Consider the following 18,912-nt stretch of genomic DNA (forward strand, 5'->3'; position numbering starts at 1 on the left):
GGACAGGCTGTCCTATCCCCCTTGTACTTAGCCCCATCTTTGCCATAAATCAAGCGTCCATTCTATTCTGTTGCACCGGTCTGTTAGTCTACCCTCATACCAATACCATGCCTTTACTATTAGTTCAGCTTTGTACTGTGTCTTCGGATCTAGGAAAGCCCTCCTCCCTCCCCCTTCATTCTTTTTCAAGAGTACCTTGGCTATTTTTAGTGCTCTGATTTGTCACACGTGTATAACATCTTTTCTGTTCCTCAATCCATGAAACAGTACTGGCACACTTAGCTAGGTCTTATTTCTCTCAAAATGTTTCTAAGTTTTTTATGTAGCGTTTCTCTGTACATTTTCTTATACTTATTCCTAGATACATTTTTATGCTGTGATAGTTTTTTCAGACTTTCATTTCGTTTTCATTTATTGTGGGTATGTAAATATGTAATGTCTTCCATCCAGCTATCTTACTAAACATTTATTTCTAGTAACAGAAAAATTATTATCCATCCATCTATATAAGCTACTTCTGGCCAAAGAGTTACAGTTTTTAGTGATTATCTAGTTTTACACAGTCATTTAGCAGGTGAGGAAACTGTGACCAGGGATTCAGTGCCATGGCCAAGATCACAGAAGGAGTTAGAAGCAGAGTCCTGACTCCAAGTTCTTTCATTTTCCTATTCTATCAAATCCACCCAAAATCCCAGTGTCTAGATGTATTATTATTATTTTTTTAAAAAATATTTTTCTTATTTATTTATGAGAGAGAGAGAGAGAGGTCAGCAGGAGAAGCAGACGCCCTGCCAGGCAGGGAGCATGATGTGGGATTCGATCCAGGTATGACCTGAGCCGAAGGCATTTGCCCAACCAACTGAGCTACCCAGGCACCCTAGATGTATTATTTTTAATAATAATATTTTGTACAAAACACAACTTTCAGAAGTGCTTTCTGAATCAAATCTTCAGAAAATCAGGACTTTTGTTCAAGGCCATCAACTTGGGAGGGGACTGCATGGAGTTTTTTGTCTACAAAGTAACAAAACAGATTGACAGAACTCTCTTGAAGAACCCAGTTTCACTACTCTGTGATTACAGGACATACTGTGACTGATAATGACAGCTCACCAGAGAAATCAGTTTTCCTGGGCCCCTTGCAAGGCTAGAGCTATGACTAGACAAGAAAGGATGAAGCACCTCCACGTTTCCCATTCCTGGCCTGGTTACATGCAACCCACTCGAGTGAGCCTGCCGAGTATAGAAATCAGCAGCAACTGAAGATGAGGCCCAATTAGTCATACTATGTTACGTGTGTGCCTACGTCTGTAAACACACACAGAGCCCTTACTACACCTAACACATAAATGTGCTCACATGAACAAGGATAAGGAACTACAAAGCAGTTTAGCAAGTAAATCTCTGTCTGAAAGTTCCAACAAAGTATATAATATTCTGGTATTTGGTTAAACATGAAACTAATCTCATGACTTTCTTAGGATTGTAATGTATTTTGTATCTGCTGCTGGCATCTGAGCTAACTTACACTTTTACTCTTTGCATCGTTTTCTAAGATATGTGATATTTGTTATGAGAGAAATACGGAGAAAACATCTCTACAAAATAAAAAGATAGACTATAGAGTAAAAGCTTATTGAGAGAGGAAAAGCTATCTCCAAAGCAGACAATAATGAGATGTCAAACAGCCAATGTTTTCTTGATTCTCAACAAAGAACACACAGCCATTGGCAGAATGAATATCCATGGGGACAAAGACAGAGCAGCATTATTTACTCTGAATGGGCAACTACAGTTCTGGACAAATGACTTGGTTTTGAGAAGGATGGTCCACTTCTGAGCCTTTTTTTTTTTCATGATGTTATTATACCGCGAGGTCAAAACAGGATCTGAAGGAATCATTCACTCTATCTCCCTCACTTTATGTGGATAATATCCTGCATAGTTTGGGGCCTCTCCTATTTTTAGAACCATCTAGGGAAAAAATTCCTCACCCTATCATATCTTTTACCTCCTGCCCACTCTGGGCCATTCCCAGTTTATGGAAACCACTCGGGCAAGCATTCTTCCTCATAGCGTGACTAACTTCCCACAGTGAGGACTAAGGTTTCGGTCCCCTCTTATCTTTGGAGGAAATGTGAAATAGCTAACCAACATAGTTTTAACTTTCAGACATAAAATTGATGTGAATGTGACGATTCTGAATATGATCTAAGACTATCATAAGAGGGCTTACCTTTTCATCTCGGAAGTTCAGAAACTGCTGGAAAAGCTCGCTTTCTGAGATCACTGGGTGCCGACACATCCTGGTCATCCACGCCTGGAGCCTCTCCATGCGCATTTTGATGAACTCTTCTTCGAAGCGACCTGGAAGGGGCACAGCAAGAGTGACTCAGAGCACGCTGTAAAGCAAATTACTGTCACACAAAGGAAAAGCCATTTGTATCTACTGGGTACTTGGTAGAAAGTAATGTAGTTAACAGGTAAAGACCATGGCAATTTTTCACTAACTTAAAAACAAGCTGTAACACAGCGAATGCTCAGAGACATGGGAAAGGTATGACAGGCATTTTAGTTTTTAAGAAGGAGATTCTGATTAAAAAATTAAGAAACTTTTTAATTGTGACAAGAAAAATCACAGCCACAAAGTGCGATTTTCTTCAAGGATCCATTAAGTACTCAAACTCAAAAGCAAATCTTATCTAGGTATGAAAAGCTTTGTCTGATGAATGAAGAGTATCTCAGTTCTGTGTGACCACATGAAGCTCTATAGGCAGGAAAGGGGGTGAGGAAACGAAATTTAATAGGTAATTATTACAAAGGGCATAAAATTTCTGTATTTATAAAAATATGTCCCAACACAATATAATTTCAGATACACAAACTTAAATTTAGTATTTATGAAAAGTAACTCAGGACTGTAGCTCTTTATTCTGTTTGGTTTTTAAAAATTACTTAAGCCAAAACCAGAAAAAGACATTTTTCATGAATGCAGTAGTGCAAGCTATCATCTACCATCTCAGAACTTATGACCATTCTAAAACATAGCTTAATGAGAGATATTTCTGTTTTAAGAGCAGAAAGTCAGCTTAACAAGCCTGACACAGCAGTCATTGTGTGAACACTGAACATATTTATAAGCCTTCCAAACAAAACCACTATTAGGTAAAAGGCTAGCTACAGTCGAGTGAGGCAATCAGCTATCCCCATCCCCCTAAAACAATTCTAAAGCTGGACAGAACCCACCAAAAGTAAGTGTTCTGGAAATCAACCAAAGGCCAACAGCCATCTGAGAAGTGTTTATATTTGCAAATCTGCTGAACTTTTTGCAAGAAGCGTGGAAATCCGTGGCACTCTGAAGTGGGGCGGCTACTATCTCCCTCCGGCTGTCCCTGGGCCTCCCACCCTCTCCTCGGTGGACAAGGAAGGTCTGCCAGTCAAGGCAGGCCGTGAAGGTTATGGCAGGTCCCCCGGTGAGGTGAGAGGCTGGCCTGACGTGGAGTGGGGGGACATGCCCGTGCTCAGTAGTGGTGGCAGGGACAATCCAGAGGCCGGTGAACGGAAGGGGCCAGTGACTCCACTAGCCAAGGTTGCACAACTGGGCCAACCATATTCCAGGCTGAGGCTGTGTGCAGAAACAGTGGAGGCCAGAGCCGAGCCAGCCACACACTCCTGGCCAACTCTGAGGTTGCACACACTTGTAAAGGAGACACAAGAAGGCCCACAAAAAAGTGAAAGCCAGGACAGCCAACTTGAAAATTATCTGAGCTCCGAATGCAGTCTCCTCCCCACACGGAGATCCATTAGCAGAGGACAGAAGTCTTAGTGGCTTGAGGCAGGCTTACCACTAATCTACACAGACACAAGGGTGAACCCCAGGAAGCCAAACTTAACAGAAAAAAAAAAAAAAACCCACAAAGATCACTGAACTTCAGGGAAGAGAGATTTCAGAGACTTGGCCTGAGCAAGTTACTTACCAAATAAACCAATAAACATAAATTAGAAACAGCAACTTTCAGAGACGAAAAATCAGAATCGAGAACTGCTAAAATATATTCTTTGAACTGTTCCGTTTTCAACAAAATATTAAGAGATATGCAAAGAACCAGCAAGGCATGACCCATACCGTCAAAAATGTAGTCAACAGAAACTGTCTCTAAATGCCTCTGGATGTTAAATTTAGCAGACAAAGCAGCTTCTAGAAATACACTCAAAGAACTAAAGGAAGTCATGTTAAAAAATGTGAAGAGGGGGCGCCTGGGTGGCTCAGTGGGTTAAAGCCTCTGCCTTCAGCTCAGTTCATGATCTCAGGATCCTGGGATCGAGCCCTGCATCGGGCTTTCTGCTCAAGCAAGGAGCCTTTTAAAAAAAAAAAAAAAAATGCAAAGAGACATATGATATAAAATCACAACAAAGATTCTCAGGAAAAAGAACTTATAAAAAATTAAAATGAAAAGTTGGGGAGTTGAAAATACAATAACTGAAATTAAGAAATCACTCTAGGGCTCAAATGCAGATTCAAGATGACAGAAGAAAGAATGTGGGAACCTGCAGATCAATAGAAGTTACCTAGTCTGAAGAACAGAGAGGAAACAAAAACAAAAACAAAAAAGGAAGCACAATGAACAGGCCTCAGAAAACATAAAGCAGGGCACCTGGGTGGCTCAGTGGGTTAAGCTTCTGCCTTCTGCTCAGGTCATGATCTCATGGTCTTGGGATCAAGTCCTGCATTGGGCTCTATGCTCAGCAGGGAGCCTACTTCCTCCTCTGTCTCTGCCTACTTGTGATCTCTGTCTGTCAAATAAATAAATAAAATTTAAAAAAAAAAAAAAGAAGAAAACATAAAGCACACCAAGGAACTGGTAATGAAAATCCCCAAAGAAGAAGTGAGAAATAAGAAGAAAAAATATCTGAAGAAGTAACAGGGGAAAGTTTCCCAAATTTGATGGAAAACTTTAACTGTACTTCTAAGACGCTCAACAAACCTGGATAGGATGAATATGAAGATAACCACACAAAGATACAGCAGAATCAAACTGCTGAAAGGCAGAAACAAAATCTTGGCAGAAACGAATAAAAAATGCCTCATGATGTATGGTGTGTGTGTGCGTGTGTGTGTGGTCAGCAGAAATCTGTCAGTAGTCATCTGACTGACACCATGGGGGTCAGAAGCAAGGGAAAGATAAATTCATCATTCTGAAAGGAAAACTGTCAGCCATGAATTCTACAACCAGTACACCTACCCTTCCGAAATAAAGGCAAAACAAAGACATCCCCAGATAAACAAAGATGTGAGAATTAACTCATAGCAGACCTGTGTTAAAGAAATATTACAGGAAGTCCTTCAGGCTAAAAAAATACTACCTCAGGCTAAAAGGAAATTACCCAAATTCACAGAGAGAAATGAAGAGCACCAGAAATACATCAATTAACATAAAAGATGAATTTTTTTTCTAATTTCTTCTCTTAACTTCTTTAAAAGACATAAGGCTGTAGAAAGCAGAAATTATTATACCATATTGTTCAATTTATAATATATTGATATAAAATATGCAATGGTAAGAGCATAAAAAGAGAGGAAAACAGAGCTATACTGGAGAGAAGTTTCTAGGAATTCTACTAGAATTGAATATGAAGTGCATTTTGACATTCCAGAAAGATGAGTATTGCATCCACTGAGGCAACCACTAAGAAAATAATTTTGAAAATTTAGTAGAAAAATTAGAGGAATTAAAACAGCACAACAGAAAATATTTAACACAAAATAAAGGCAGTAAAGAAGACCAGAGGAATACTTAAGACACACAGAAAATATCAAAATGGCAAATGTAAGTCTAAATGGGTCAATAATCATTAAATATGAATGGCCCAAAAACTCTTATCAAAATGTAGAGGTTGCCAAACTTGCGAAAAAAGCAAGCTCCAACAATGTCGTTAATAAGAGACACAGACTCAAAGACACTAACAGACTGAAAGTGAAAGATGGGAAAAGATACTTGCACACAGTAACCGTAACAGAACCAGAGTGACTATATTAATAAATATCAGACAAAATAGATTTTAAGACAGGAAATTTTACTAGAGACAAAAGGATGCATTTCATAATTACAGAAGAGTTACTACATCAGGAAGATCATAACAGTCACAAACTGTATGTACACCCATCAAATAGAGATATACAGATATCTACAAATTGACTCAAATTTATATGGAAAGGCAGATGAAAAAACAGTCCAAAATTATTTTGAAAAAGAACCAAGCTAGAGCATTTACACTACCTGATTTAAAGATTTACTAATCAAGACAGTGTGGTATTGGCATAAGGATGGATACATAAATCAGTAAAACAGAATACAGTCCAGAAATAAAACCACACAAATGTTCAATTGATTTTTGACAAAATGCAAAGGAAATTCAACAGAGAGAATACTCTCTCCAACAGATAGTGCTAGAACTACTGGATACCCCAATGTGTGACATAAACCTCTGCCTTATGATACTTCACATCTTACACACTCACTCACTCAAAACGTATCCAAAACTACAGAACTCTCTGGAGAAAATATCACCAGGAACTTGGGTTAGGCAAAGAGGTTTACATCATGATACCTGAAACACAATCCATAAGAGAAACAACTGGTACTTTGAACTTCATTCAAATCAAAAGCTTTTGTTATGCAAAAGACACTGTTGTGAGAAAGACAAGACCAGACAAATTATTTGCAAATCACATTACATGACAGAGGAGTTGTTTCCAGAATAGAAAGATTTCTCAAAATTCAGTAATAAGAAAACAACCTAAAGAGAAATGGGCAAAAGATTTAAACAGATACTTCACCAGAGAAATATGGAAGGGAAAGGATACTCATGAAAAATACTCATGAAAAGATGTTCAGCACGGTTAGTTACAAGAGAAAGGCAAATTAAAACAATGATGTCTAATAGACTTGTTAGAAAAGAGAAAAACTGACACTATCATAAAGTACAAGTTAGGATGCGGAGCCCCCGAAACTCTCACCCACTGCTGGTGGGGGTTCCAAAATGGTAGAGCCACTCTGGAAGACAGTCTGGCAATTTCTTAAACATGAAACATATACTTGCCAAATGACCCTGTCATTCTACCCTTAGGTATTCACCCAAGAGAAGTGGTAACTTATGTTCATACAAAAACTTCTATGTAAGTGCTTCCAGCAGCTTTGTTTATAAAAGCCCCAAACTGGAAACCCAAATGTCTTCCAGTGAGTGAATGGATAAACAGATACACACAAGATGCGTGAACCTCAAAGGCATGATGCCAACTGAAAGAAGCCACCACCAGAACACTACATACAAGATGCTGTCATTTTCCTTTTTTTTTTTTTTTTCGGAACCAGGGTCTAGTTTCATCGATATGGTCCTTTTTTTTTTTTTTTTAAAGTTTCTATTTCATTTATTTTTGCTCTGTATTATTTTCTTTTTTCTACTGGTTTTGGCCTTTGTTCTTTTCTAACTCATTAAGTGTACGGTTAGGTTGTTTGAGATTTTTTCTGGCTTCCTGAGATAGGTCTATATGCTTGGATTTATAATAATACTCTGGAAAAGGCAAATTACAGAGACGAAAAGCACATCACAAGTTAGATCTAGGGGGAGGGGCTGAATATAAAGGGGCAGCTCGAGAGAATTGGGGGCAGTGATGGCCGCATATAGTGATGCGTGTTATATAGTGCATATAGTGGTAGTTGTCAAAACTCAACATTATATACCAAAACGAATGCATTTACTCTATAGAAGTTTACAGATTTTTAAATTTGGTCTTTCCTTTAGAAATTACAAGTACAAGTAAGCACAGATTTCTTTTAGAGAGAAGAGCACTACAGATCCACACAGCAAAAACTCATTACTTAAAAGGTATCACATGAACAGCATGCTGAGTCTGGTCACTCCTGTATACTCAAACACTTCGATTTCTGCACTTCCTAGGGAGAGAGATCAAGTGCTACAGAAGATTAAACTATGAAGAAGCAAAGTTTCGCCCCCTCGGAAAGAAGACAACCCCCCTCCTGGGCAGAGAAGACCCAGTAAGTGAGCACGAACCTGGGTCACATTCAATTCTCCAATCAGAAGAAAGTGAAGAGTTTATAACCTACTCATCAACTGAAATTAACTAATTCATTGATGATGCTCAGTATTCCTGAAAAATTTTCTGACATTGTTGGTTTGCTTCCAAACTCTGATTTCAGATAGTTATTTTGTGCTCGTTAGGATTTTCCTATCAGGTTCCAGAGAACTAGAAAGAAGGTCGGGAGAAGAGAGGGATTTCTGATTCCCCATTTCCAACTCATCTTAGGTTTTCACCAAATCTGTGTGTATACCAGTCTGCACCCAGGAATAAAACCAGATTCATTCAATATGATTTCACAAAGAATAAAATCTATCAACAAATAAAAAACACCAGCTGGGAGTTTCTCATGGATTGATTATCCAGTCCACAGAAATACCATGACATCATCTACTTGGCGTTCCTTTCTCTTTTCTCCAGGATGTGAGTGAGAGGCGAGTTTATATAATAACGATCTTGTGGGGACCACAGGCAGGAGGCAAACGAGAGAAGGGAGAAATAAAGTAGCTTCTGTGCTTTTCGGTTTCCTCGGCACATATCCCAGTCAGTGAATCAAAGCTCAACTTTCTTCAGACCGAGAGACTGTTGCTTCCTCGCTTTTCTGTGACACCCCCCTGGCTTCAGGCCTGCACTTGAAAAAAAGAAAAAATCCAAACCTTCGTATGGGGGGAGAACTGTGACTCTACAATGTTTTAAAATAGCACTGAGTTACCTTGATCGAGAATAAACAACGTATTAAAGCCTAAAAGACAGAAGAAATCCCTACAACCCTCAAGCAGCTCATTAGTCTGTTTATCTGGACACCACGAAGCATGTATTGCGCTCATCAAGCTGATAGAGGAGAATGTGCAATTCAGGAAAATGGACTGAAATTTGAAAAGAAGGAGAAAGGCAGGACTGAAGTCTTCATGGAAATCAACTTTAATTTGCCAAAGGAAAGCTGTGATGTCGAACAGTAAGGAGTGACAGTGAGTATGGGAACCGGGGGGGGGGGGGGGGCGGGGAACGGTGAGCGCCTGGGGTAGAAGGAAGCAGCGACCCACCTATGTCACCCCGACCGCCCTGGCTCCGTGAGGGACACGGGGAGCCACCCCAAGTAACGGCCAGGCTGTGTCAGCCACTGGGCAAGGCACCCCCACTCGGTTCTGCAGAGTTTGGAATTTTTGGCAAGTTTTCCAGGAAAAAAAAAACAAAACAAAACGCCACAACCAAAACAACTTCTGTAAAAACAAAACTTCAAAAAATTTCAGAGAAACCTAAACATACACCAAAGTAAAGCACAAAGTAAAGTTTTAAGGAGACTGGCATTCTTATCCTCAGGGAACTTGTTCAAGCTCTGGCATCAGATTCCAGGTCCTGTTTGCGCAGTGTGGAGCTAAGCCTGCCGACCGGCTCGGCCGTGAGATGTGCACCAGCTGTGCAGAGGGGATATCCGTCCCCATGACCCTGGAAGCGTCTAGAGCTGGCTCGGCCATCGGCTGCTGAACTTGCTCTCCAACGACCACCTCAGCTCCCGCTGAGTGAGGACTCAGCCCCCTCTGTCCTCCCTGACCCCCAGGAAAGAAGACTTCCTTCACGGACTCCACACGTCCCCACTCTGTGCTTGGGTCAGCCCTGTGAGGTGGCTCTTCCTTCGAGACCCCTCCAGCGCAGACCTTTTAGGCCTTGACTCTCTATACCTATTAGTTTCATTTAGCTGCAAATCTTCTAGCCCCGTATTAAAACTCTTCCTCATCTCCAGTAAAGCTCAGCTTCTTTCCATATTAATTCCAAGACAAACATACTGAGCCCTGAGTACTGATATTCCAGGTGTTATACAAAGGCTGGAGGTTAAAAAAAAAACCAAACCCGTGACACTTCTCAAAGCAGACAGGAACAAATACTCTGTGTGTTTACAGGGGCTGTGAATTATCTACCAGAGGATCATGTGAGGCAGGGGGAGCAAGGGACACAGGACACTTTCATAAGAAAAGGGACGGAGTCATAATCAATGAGAAACAAAAACACTTAGATACTAATAGTTGCCAAAACACTTGAGTGGAAAACCTGGCAACTTCTTACGTTAATGCCTGGAGGCTCTGTGGCTCCTGCACCTGACGCCTCCCTACTTCCAATGAGAGCAACACGGCCGGACCGCACAGCATCATTTGGATCAGATATTTTTACTTCCTTTTCAGGCTATTTGGATCATTTCTATTTTCCCAGGTGTTATTTTTCATGTTTAAAGAATTCACATATTTCTTTCACAGGACATCATGTAGCAAGGATGACACAATGACTTCGCTAGAACTTAAGATATGTATACAAGAACTCTGACAGAAAATTTTATGAAACATTCTTATTAGGTGTATATACTATACACAGTATATACGGATGTACAGTATTTTCCAAACTCGCAAGTCTTATTCTTCCAGAAGATGAAAATTCATTACTGATTTACATTAGGACAGATGCTCTACCCACTGTCTCGTTACTTGTCATCCTGAGCGTCGCGCGCACTCACCTGTGACTTGTTTATCTGGAAGAGACGGGATAGGAATGGCTGACCCAAACTTAACCAGGAGACGTTCATATAACCAGTCAAAGTGCTTATACCTGTGGTTTACAGATCGATTAGTGTTCTATAATACAAGGGAAAGAGAAGAAAACGTTACCAATGCCAACTACAGAAAATGAAGAAAAAGCACATTTTTGCTAGGAATGCAAGCATGAGTCTGTTTTTTGAAAACTCAGATACTCACAGTAGGTGTTAACTGATATTCAATGTAGCTTTTCAGACCGTACATTTTGGAGCCTTTCCTGGGATCTGCTACTACACAGTCAAACGTAGAGGTAGGATAGACCCACATTGGGCCATAATCTCCAACCTACAAAAATGTTTCAGGGAGAGTTAATTTTGTTATATGGAAAAATAATATGTTTGATATAAATCATCAAATGATTCTTGTTAGGACTACAAGTCCTTTGGATGGTCTTTCTTGCTCTTTGAAAAATTCTATGAATGCTCTCTGTTCCTGATAATGTTATATTTAGAGACATACTTGCTAGCTCTCCATGTGGACACCCCAGGCCATGGAGAAGAGAGCTCTGCTTCCCTCTCCTCCATGGTATTGCAGGACAGAACACAATTTCCTCCTCTCCTGTCCAGTTGTCTAGTTATATGTGATGAAGGGCTAGTTTAAAAAAAAATTCCCATCTTTTCAAAGATGTAGGAACAAGTAATAATAAAAAAAATCCAGTGTGATTTTTGCATTTTATCAAATTTCCCAGGACCTAGAGGTTATAGAGTAAGACCAGATGTTTCCTCCTCCTCGTTTGGGCCTGTGGTGATTACACTCAACCCCGCCCCCACCCTAGAGTTAGGTAAGTCGTTAGGGTCCAAAGACAGCCAGAGTTCTCTTCTCCAGGCTTCATCTGGAAATATAGCACTAGATAATGCTTAGAAAGAAAATCTATCAGCAAGCAACATTTAGGTGAACCCAGAGAGCTTGTGTCATAGTATGTAATAATCAAGTTATTCTAAGAGAGAGATTCTTTACGGTGTCACTAACTCCTAGCCTTTATTTGCTCGCTCCTTCTGTGACCTGACAGCTGGTTTACTGGAGGAAAAGACTAATTATTACCAGTGGGAAGGGCATCTTATTTGGATAATATACACATACTTTGCCACATACTTTGAATTGGGTTTACTAAATACACAGAGTTGGTAGGAAGACAGCCTGTAAAAGATAACATCAAGACGCTTCAGAGAAGAAAAATTATGAAAAGACTACATACTACAGATGTGGTTAGTTCAATTACTAGTAGTCTTAGAGATAGAAATTTTAAAATATCTACATACAATGACAGGCATCCCTTGGTGCTAATTATCTTTAGTACTCTTACAACACAAATACATATCATCAAATGTGTTACCAAAACCCTCCAGAAGACTAATAACCCTCTCAGCTTTAAGGCAGTATAAAAGAGCTTAATTGGAAACGAAGCAAGGAAACAAAAATGAGCAAACTTACAATGATGGGAATTTTCTCTTTGGGTTTTGCTAGCTGCTTGGCCAACAAATACTGTTCCATTCCAGGTTTCGCAAATCCAGGAAATCTGGTCATGAAGATAAATGCCCGTGAGACTCCGTCTTTCCTTTTAGAATTCTAGGACTCTCGTCCACCTTTACTTAACGCAACAGTTTTAACCTTGTTCTGCCTCTCAGATGCACCAGGACTAGGAAAATGGTAAATGAAACCCAAGTAATCAGATTGTTCGATAGCCAATTAGTCATTTAATTAAGCTTTATCTGGTAAGAGGACAGTCTGACTCCAGAAGGTGTGATGTTTATGGATGCTGTTTGCTTAACTGGATCAGAAACACTCTATCGCCCCACGAAGCGTAAAGGGCGGCCTAGAAAACTGTCCCCTGGGGCACGGGAGGAAAAGCATCCAGCACGGCCGTTAGAACACACGGAGCAGTGGCCACACGCCAGCATTTCTAGATCCAAATTAAAGCCACTTTCCAGCATACTCGCTCCAGGATGCCACAATTATCCCAGAGAAACCGTCACTATTCATAAGCACTTGTGCCATTTTCTTTTCGACTTGTCTCAGAACTGGTTTATGAGACACAAAAGGAAACCAGTCTCCCCCTTAGTAAAGAGACCCCCAAACATTCTAAAACTGGAGAAAAGCTGGGATAAACACACAGCCATCCAAAGCACTACTTCTAAAGAGGACAAGATTAATTTGGGTTTTAGTTTGTTTTTTTTTTTTTAATAAACAGGAAAAAAAGACCCCCAGGAAGCAAAATCCCTACAACAGAAAAAGAAGCATCATTTCTACAAAAAACCAGCGACACTACTTCTTTTTCATTCGTATCCCAAATTAAAGGCTGATGTGATGGCTTCAGGGGCCTGCCTTTTCCTTCACCCTCACACGACTTACCTCTACCCTCTTTTCCCTAGACAGTGTTTAGACCGAGCTCATACACGAGAGAACAAAGAGGGGTCTCAGAGCTGAACAGTCCTGGGTTTGAGTTCCAACTCCCACAATTAATAGCTACGTGGCCTTTAGAGCTCCAGCCTCCTCATGGGAGGAATGGGACGAATATGACCTGCCTTTTAAGAGGATAAGGGAATTAAACGAGGGAATTAAATGAAGGTGTTATATAAAAAACCTAGTATATGTATTCCTAAATTAAAATAATCTCTAGTTATGCCATCATCTCTTTGAAAGTATTCCTGACAGCCTCACGTACAGCTCTGGGCTTCCTCAACATTCTGAGCACACTTCGGCTCTATAATTTATCGTGCGTAATCACCATAAGCCATTTGCACAGTACAGCAGACTGGAAGCACTTTAGAGAAAGTATCTGTATTTCCCGGACCTGGAGGAGTTATGGGAATACATGAAATGCTTGATGGACTAATCTGGAACAGTTTTATTAAAGAGCCTATACTTCTGCTAGAAAACACTGATGGGACAATGTGGATATTTCACAGAGTGACCATTCCCCAGCTAGACTGCAAGCTTCTGAGTGCAGAGGTCCCATTCCACACTTCCTTCCGTATTCTTAGGGGTCGCAGCAAACCTCTAGGACCAACTCATTTAATAGTTACTGAACTGCAGTGCAATTTATTAATTCCTTCAGTATTATCAAGACAGATTCTTATAATGCTCGAGTACACTTCAATTTCTAATCTCCTCTAGTGTAAGGTTTATGCTCCATGACTGGACTACGGCTGTCATGTAAAATGGATCAACTGCTAAAAAATGTTAGTACTTAAAAAAAATTTTTACGACTGCTACAAGTGAGTTATTTGTGTATTAGTCTAGTCAAATAATAATAATAATAATAATAATGATAAAGAATGAACCATAGGATTTTAAACAGCTCTCAGCACCAGAAAGAGAGAGAGAGAGGGATGCCTTAAGAGGTTCTGGATCAATTTAGGATTCCTCTGATTTCATTTGATCCTGAACTGAAATTTTCGATTAGAGAGAGTTTTGAATTAAAGCCAGCCCCTTTCACTCAGAGATGCAGAAACTGAGGCTCAAACGGGTCACCCACTTCCCCACAAAGATACAGCAGAAGACAGCATTAGAGTGTAGGGCATGGGGAGGTAAGGGAGAGCAGGGGCAGGAGTCTGGCAAGAGCCAGAGCCCCCCTAAGGAGCCAGGAAGGCGAGGCCACGCACACCATTCAGAGTCTGTGCTTCCTCGTTTTCAAAATGGGGCTGAGAGACACTTTCCAGGACAATGGGTTTCACTGCAGACCACACTGAGAACTTCACCTTCCACTGTAAGAAACAGGATAGAGTCAGAATGAATGACTATTTTATTATGCATGCAACTGAGCATGAAAATACCTAATGGAAGGAAGTGGATACAGAAGGAGGAAGAATGTGTAGCTAAAAGGCAGCTCATTTAATCATCTGATGCTACGTAAACCTACTGAGGGGAACTGGTGGGGCTCAAACTTCCGTGTGCAGCTCTAGACCCAGACCTTGACAGCCAGGTACACAGCACTCTGATTACAACTGCTCCTAGACACAGATTAACAGTCCTTCCTGCTTTGAATGATGGGCTTGGAACATGGACAAATAGTGGTAGTGATTTTAGAAGAACTCTATTAAGCACGCTGCTGGAACAAGGGAATTTGAGAATTTCTAGGGACGTCATACAGCGTGTCTCCTCTGAGCTACACCATGTGAACTACACACTCATGTGGGACTGCCCCTGGGGAATCCCACGGTCCTCTGTCCACACTCACCCCTTCCCACACGCATCCCTGCCAGGTACTGTGCCTCCAAGTACTGCCCAAACTCTTCTTGTTTTGAATCGTAGAGGAATCGAAGTGAAAACAAAGTCTTACAACACACTAGGCGTAGTAGCTGAGACATGGCGGATGGACGGGGATCCTGACTAGATCGCTTCCCGCCTGTGCAAGCCCTGACACTTACTTAACCTCTCTGGGCTTCAGTTCCTCCCACAGTGAACACAGAGGACCACAGAGGGGTATGAGGGTCACATGACAGCACACAGAAGCCACTCTGCACAACGTCTGGCCCACAGCAAGTGAACAACCAACAGGAAGACATTGAAAGGAGAGTTGTTGTTATTACTTTTTTTTTTTTTTTTTTTTTTTTTTTAGCTTTTCTGTGATGTTAGTAATGAGACCTCAATGTGCCAGAGACTTGACAAAGGTAAAAGCAGTATTTGGCAGATCATTAAACAACAAATTCTTCACTTTCAAATGAAAAAAAAAATTTCTTTCAATCAGCTCCTAGAGCAAAGAGCCAAAAAGAAACGATCAAACGACACCCCAAACTTCACAGATTCCTGAAAAGAGGCAAGCCTCCTTGGATCTCCCGTCTGTTTCTGCGTGTTCATGTTCCCCCGCACCCTGTATTTTTAATTTTATTTTACTTTTTAAGATGTTATTTATTTACTTGAGAGAGTGAGCGAGGAAGAGTACACGAGCAGGGGCAGATGGGAAATGGGTGAGACTCGATCCCAGGACCCTGAGATCATGACCTGAGCCAGAGCCAGACGCCTAACCGACTGAGGCGCCTCGGCAGCCCCATCTGCCCCCCAAACCTACTTGTTGAGTGGCAGCTTCATGGAGGAGGAGCCGGCTCGGCTGTTGCCCCGCTGAGCGCCCCCTGCTTCTGCTGCCTCTGAGTCCTTGAAGTAGGGAGCGGCAGACTTGGGGTCGTCCCAGTCTTCGTCCCACTCGTCATCGTCACCGGTGGCTGGAGGTGGGCACAGAAGATCACCAGTGAAGAAAAACAAAAGAAAAACGGAACCACTCATTTTCTGCTAAGACTACTGACTGCATCAGCCAATGAAAGCACGAAGGAGAGAAGGTGTAGCACAGGCTTAGAACGCAGATGCGGCACGCTGGCTCTCCGGTCAGCGCTGGGCTGCAGTCAGAAAGTCTGCCTTTCCATGCAGAAGACACATTAGATAATGAGGCTGTCAGGGTAACCAAAACCAGGGAAGCACAGGCTAGCGGTGGCTCCCAGGAGGATACACAAGCCAAGGCCTGCGCACAGGTAACTCTCAGTGTAAAGCTGTAAATAAGCAGATCAAATAGCCATGAATATCACGAGTACTGGGGAGGAAGGATGGAGGGCAGATAATACATTTTTGATGGGGATTTCTTTTAATTTAATTTAATTTATTTAATAGAGCACATGTGCACAAGCAGGGGAAGCAGCAGGCAGAGAGGGAAGCAAGCTCCCCACTGAGCAAGGAGCCAGATGTGGGACTTGATCCCAGGAAGCTGGGGTCATGACCTGAGCCAAAGGTAGATGCTTAACCGACTGAGCCACCCAGGCCTCCCAGGAATTCTTTAACACCAAGGTTAATACAGGTGAGGGAAGGACAAGGGGAGGGCGGAAGACGGGGAAGAGAAGAAATGAGAAAAGGGGGCATCAACAGACTGCATCCTCCTATTTGAACGCTGGTGTCTGTCGGTGCACACGCTGCTGCCAGCTTCCCCTCCTCCCCCCTCCTCTTGCGGCCTGCGCCTCTGTCTCCCACCCTGATGACCTCATGTGTCCTTTTACTATTAGGCAGAAAAATGCCCTGGGATCTCTGCCTTCGGGGTGCCACCAAGAGAAGCCAAGAAACAGACGCCAAAATGAAAATGATAAAGAACAGAATGTACTGGAAGATCGGGGCCGAGCTGGTACAGAACTAGGGGCTGGCAGTCAGCTCGCAGTCCTTCCACTGGCCCGTGGCTCTTGGCTGCGAGCAGGAGCCACTAGCACATCCATTCTCGGTGTGATGTGCTTACACACCGGTCATGAAAAAATGAGGGGCGGATATCTGTCTTTTTCTTTAATTTCAGAACAGGCATAAACATCCTTTCTCTTAATCCCTGAATTGCTTTCCCACCTATAAATTCCTTTTTTGCTTCTGTATTTCCATTAAAGCAGGTAGTTCAGGAAAAGGTAAAACCATTAAGTCAGAGATCGTAAACCAGCAGGTGATAAATCACATTCGCTCTGTATACACATATTTTGGGCCCAAAGTGTTAAAACAAATGTGTGTCAGCTGCTAAGATTTTAGAGTGGGAAGAGAACATAAAAACAGAGATGACCAGTCTCTGGCACCGCGGAGGTCCAGGACCAGGGGCTGGGTCTCCTGCATTGGCATCATTCCGCTGGTGACAGGGGGGCTGCCCCTTCTCTCCTGCAGCCATAGGCTGCTCTGCTCAGCCTGGCTCCTGCAAGCATTTGCGACTCCGGGACAGATCACAGAGGTGGGACTACAGATTATAATTAACGACTACCCACATTTGGGTCCAGAAATCTAGGTTTGCTATTAATGATAAGGGCAGCTGAGAGCACTCCTCTGATTAAATTCTATTTTTAAAATCTTTTATTTTTTAAAAAAGATTTTATTTCTTTATTATTTGAGAAAGAGAACAAGCGGAGGGAAGAGACAGACAGAAGGAGAGAAGAAGGCTCTCTGCTGAGCAGGGAGCCCAATGTGGGGGGCTCGATCCCAGGGCCCTGGGATCATCACCTGAGCCAAAGGCAGACACTTCACTGACTGAGCCACCTGGGCACCCCTGATTAAATTCTATTTTTAACTTGGATGCCCTCCCCAGTCCCTTCTACCCTGAACCGAGTTCAGGGTGGGCCTGATCACCAGCAGAACCCTCTTCCTCACCTGGTCCTTGGTAGGCCTGCGGGTGACCAAAGGCAGTGTCCCAGTTATTGGAGGTGTTTCTTTGGGCCGCAGCCCCCTCTGGCTTGGCCCCCCAGCCATCCGTGCTGTCCCAGTTTCCAGATTTGGAAGCACTCCAGGCTGACCAGGGGTCATTGCCACTGCTGACCTGTTGTCGGGTTAAAAAAAGAGAGAGAGGAACAATAATTGTTCTGTCTCAAAATCATTACTTAATTCAGAAGAAATCACATAACACTGATAAAAAAATGGATGTTAAGTTTAAAACAATTAAAAAAATATATTCTTAAAAGCTTTTATGTATTTATCTGACAGGGAGAGAGTCAGCGAGAGAGGGAATACAAGCAGGGGGAGTGGGAGAGAGAGAAGCAGGCCTCCCGCAGAGCAGGGAGGCTGACTCAGGACTCAATCCCAGGACCCAGGGATCATGACCTGAGCTGAAACCAGATGCTTAATGACTGAGCCACCCAGGTGACCCTAAAACAATTTTAAAAATTTAAATAATAAATTCTCCATTTAAAAAAACAGTTAAGGAAAGCAGAAAGAGCAGCATCAACCTGATTTTTTTATGTTAACCTTCTGCCCTGCTTCCTGGGAACCTGACAACCAGTAACAACGGAACTAGGACACGGGGCCGCCCAACTCCCTCTTTCTTCTTCCCTCCCCCAGCAACTACTCTCTGAACCGCAGCCATTCCTGTGGCTGCGACGGTCCTTCCACGTCACAGTCCACGGTCATGAACAACTGCGCTGGGTTCTTCAAACTGATGTACACGGCATCACACGGGATGTGTGTCTCGTCTGCACGTCAGTCATGTTCCTGCCATTACACATGCTGAGAAGGATCTGTTTTATTCACCTGAACTGCTTTAGAGTAAATCCACTGTATTTTGGTTAGATTTTAATTTTTCTATGGAAAAGTCCCACCTTCCCAGTAAAAAAAAAAAAAAAAAAACAAACCCAAACGCCAGCAGAATAAAGGGTACGTACGCCCCTGAAAAAACACACTTGCCGCTCAGGCTGCCAGTCATGTCCCCTGACAACTACCACCAATGAACTCCTTCTAGATACTGCATCGAACCTCCCACAAGCAGGGGCCCTTTTTGTTTTTAAACATTTGTGCTCTGGA

At 42.2% G+C, this 18,912-nt stretch overlaps 1 protein-coding gene across 1 annotated transcript in view; it reads right to left on the bottom strand.

Moving 5' to 3' along the window:
- Nucleotides 1-18,912, bottom strand: part of SNX9 (sorting nexin 9) — a 105,560-nt gene that overhangs the window by 20,609 nt on the left and 66,039 nt on the right. Inside the window, 6 exon segments of the mRNA XM_082729572.1 lie at nucleotides 2,237-2,367; nucleotides 10,602-10,719; nucleotides 10,840-10,965; nucleotides 12,112-12,196; nucleotides 15,689-15,839; nucleotides 17,770-17,935. Coding sequence (XP_082585698.1) covers nucleotides 2,237-2,367; nucleotides 10,602-10,719; nucleotides 10,840-10,965; nucleotides 12,112-12,196; nucleotides 15,689-15,839; nucleotides 17,770-17,935 — 777 coding nt within the window.

The sequence above is a fragment of the Mustela nivalis genome (assembly GCF_964662115.1).
Source record: "Mustela nivalis genome assembly, chromosome: 5".
Lineage (NCBI taxonomy): Eukaryota > Metazoa > Chordata > Mammalia > Carnivora > Mustelidae > Mustela > Mustela nivalis.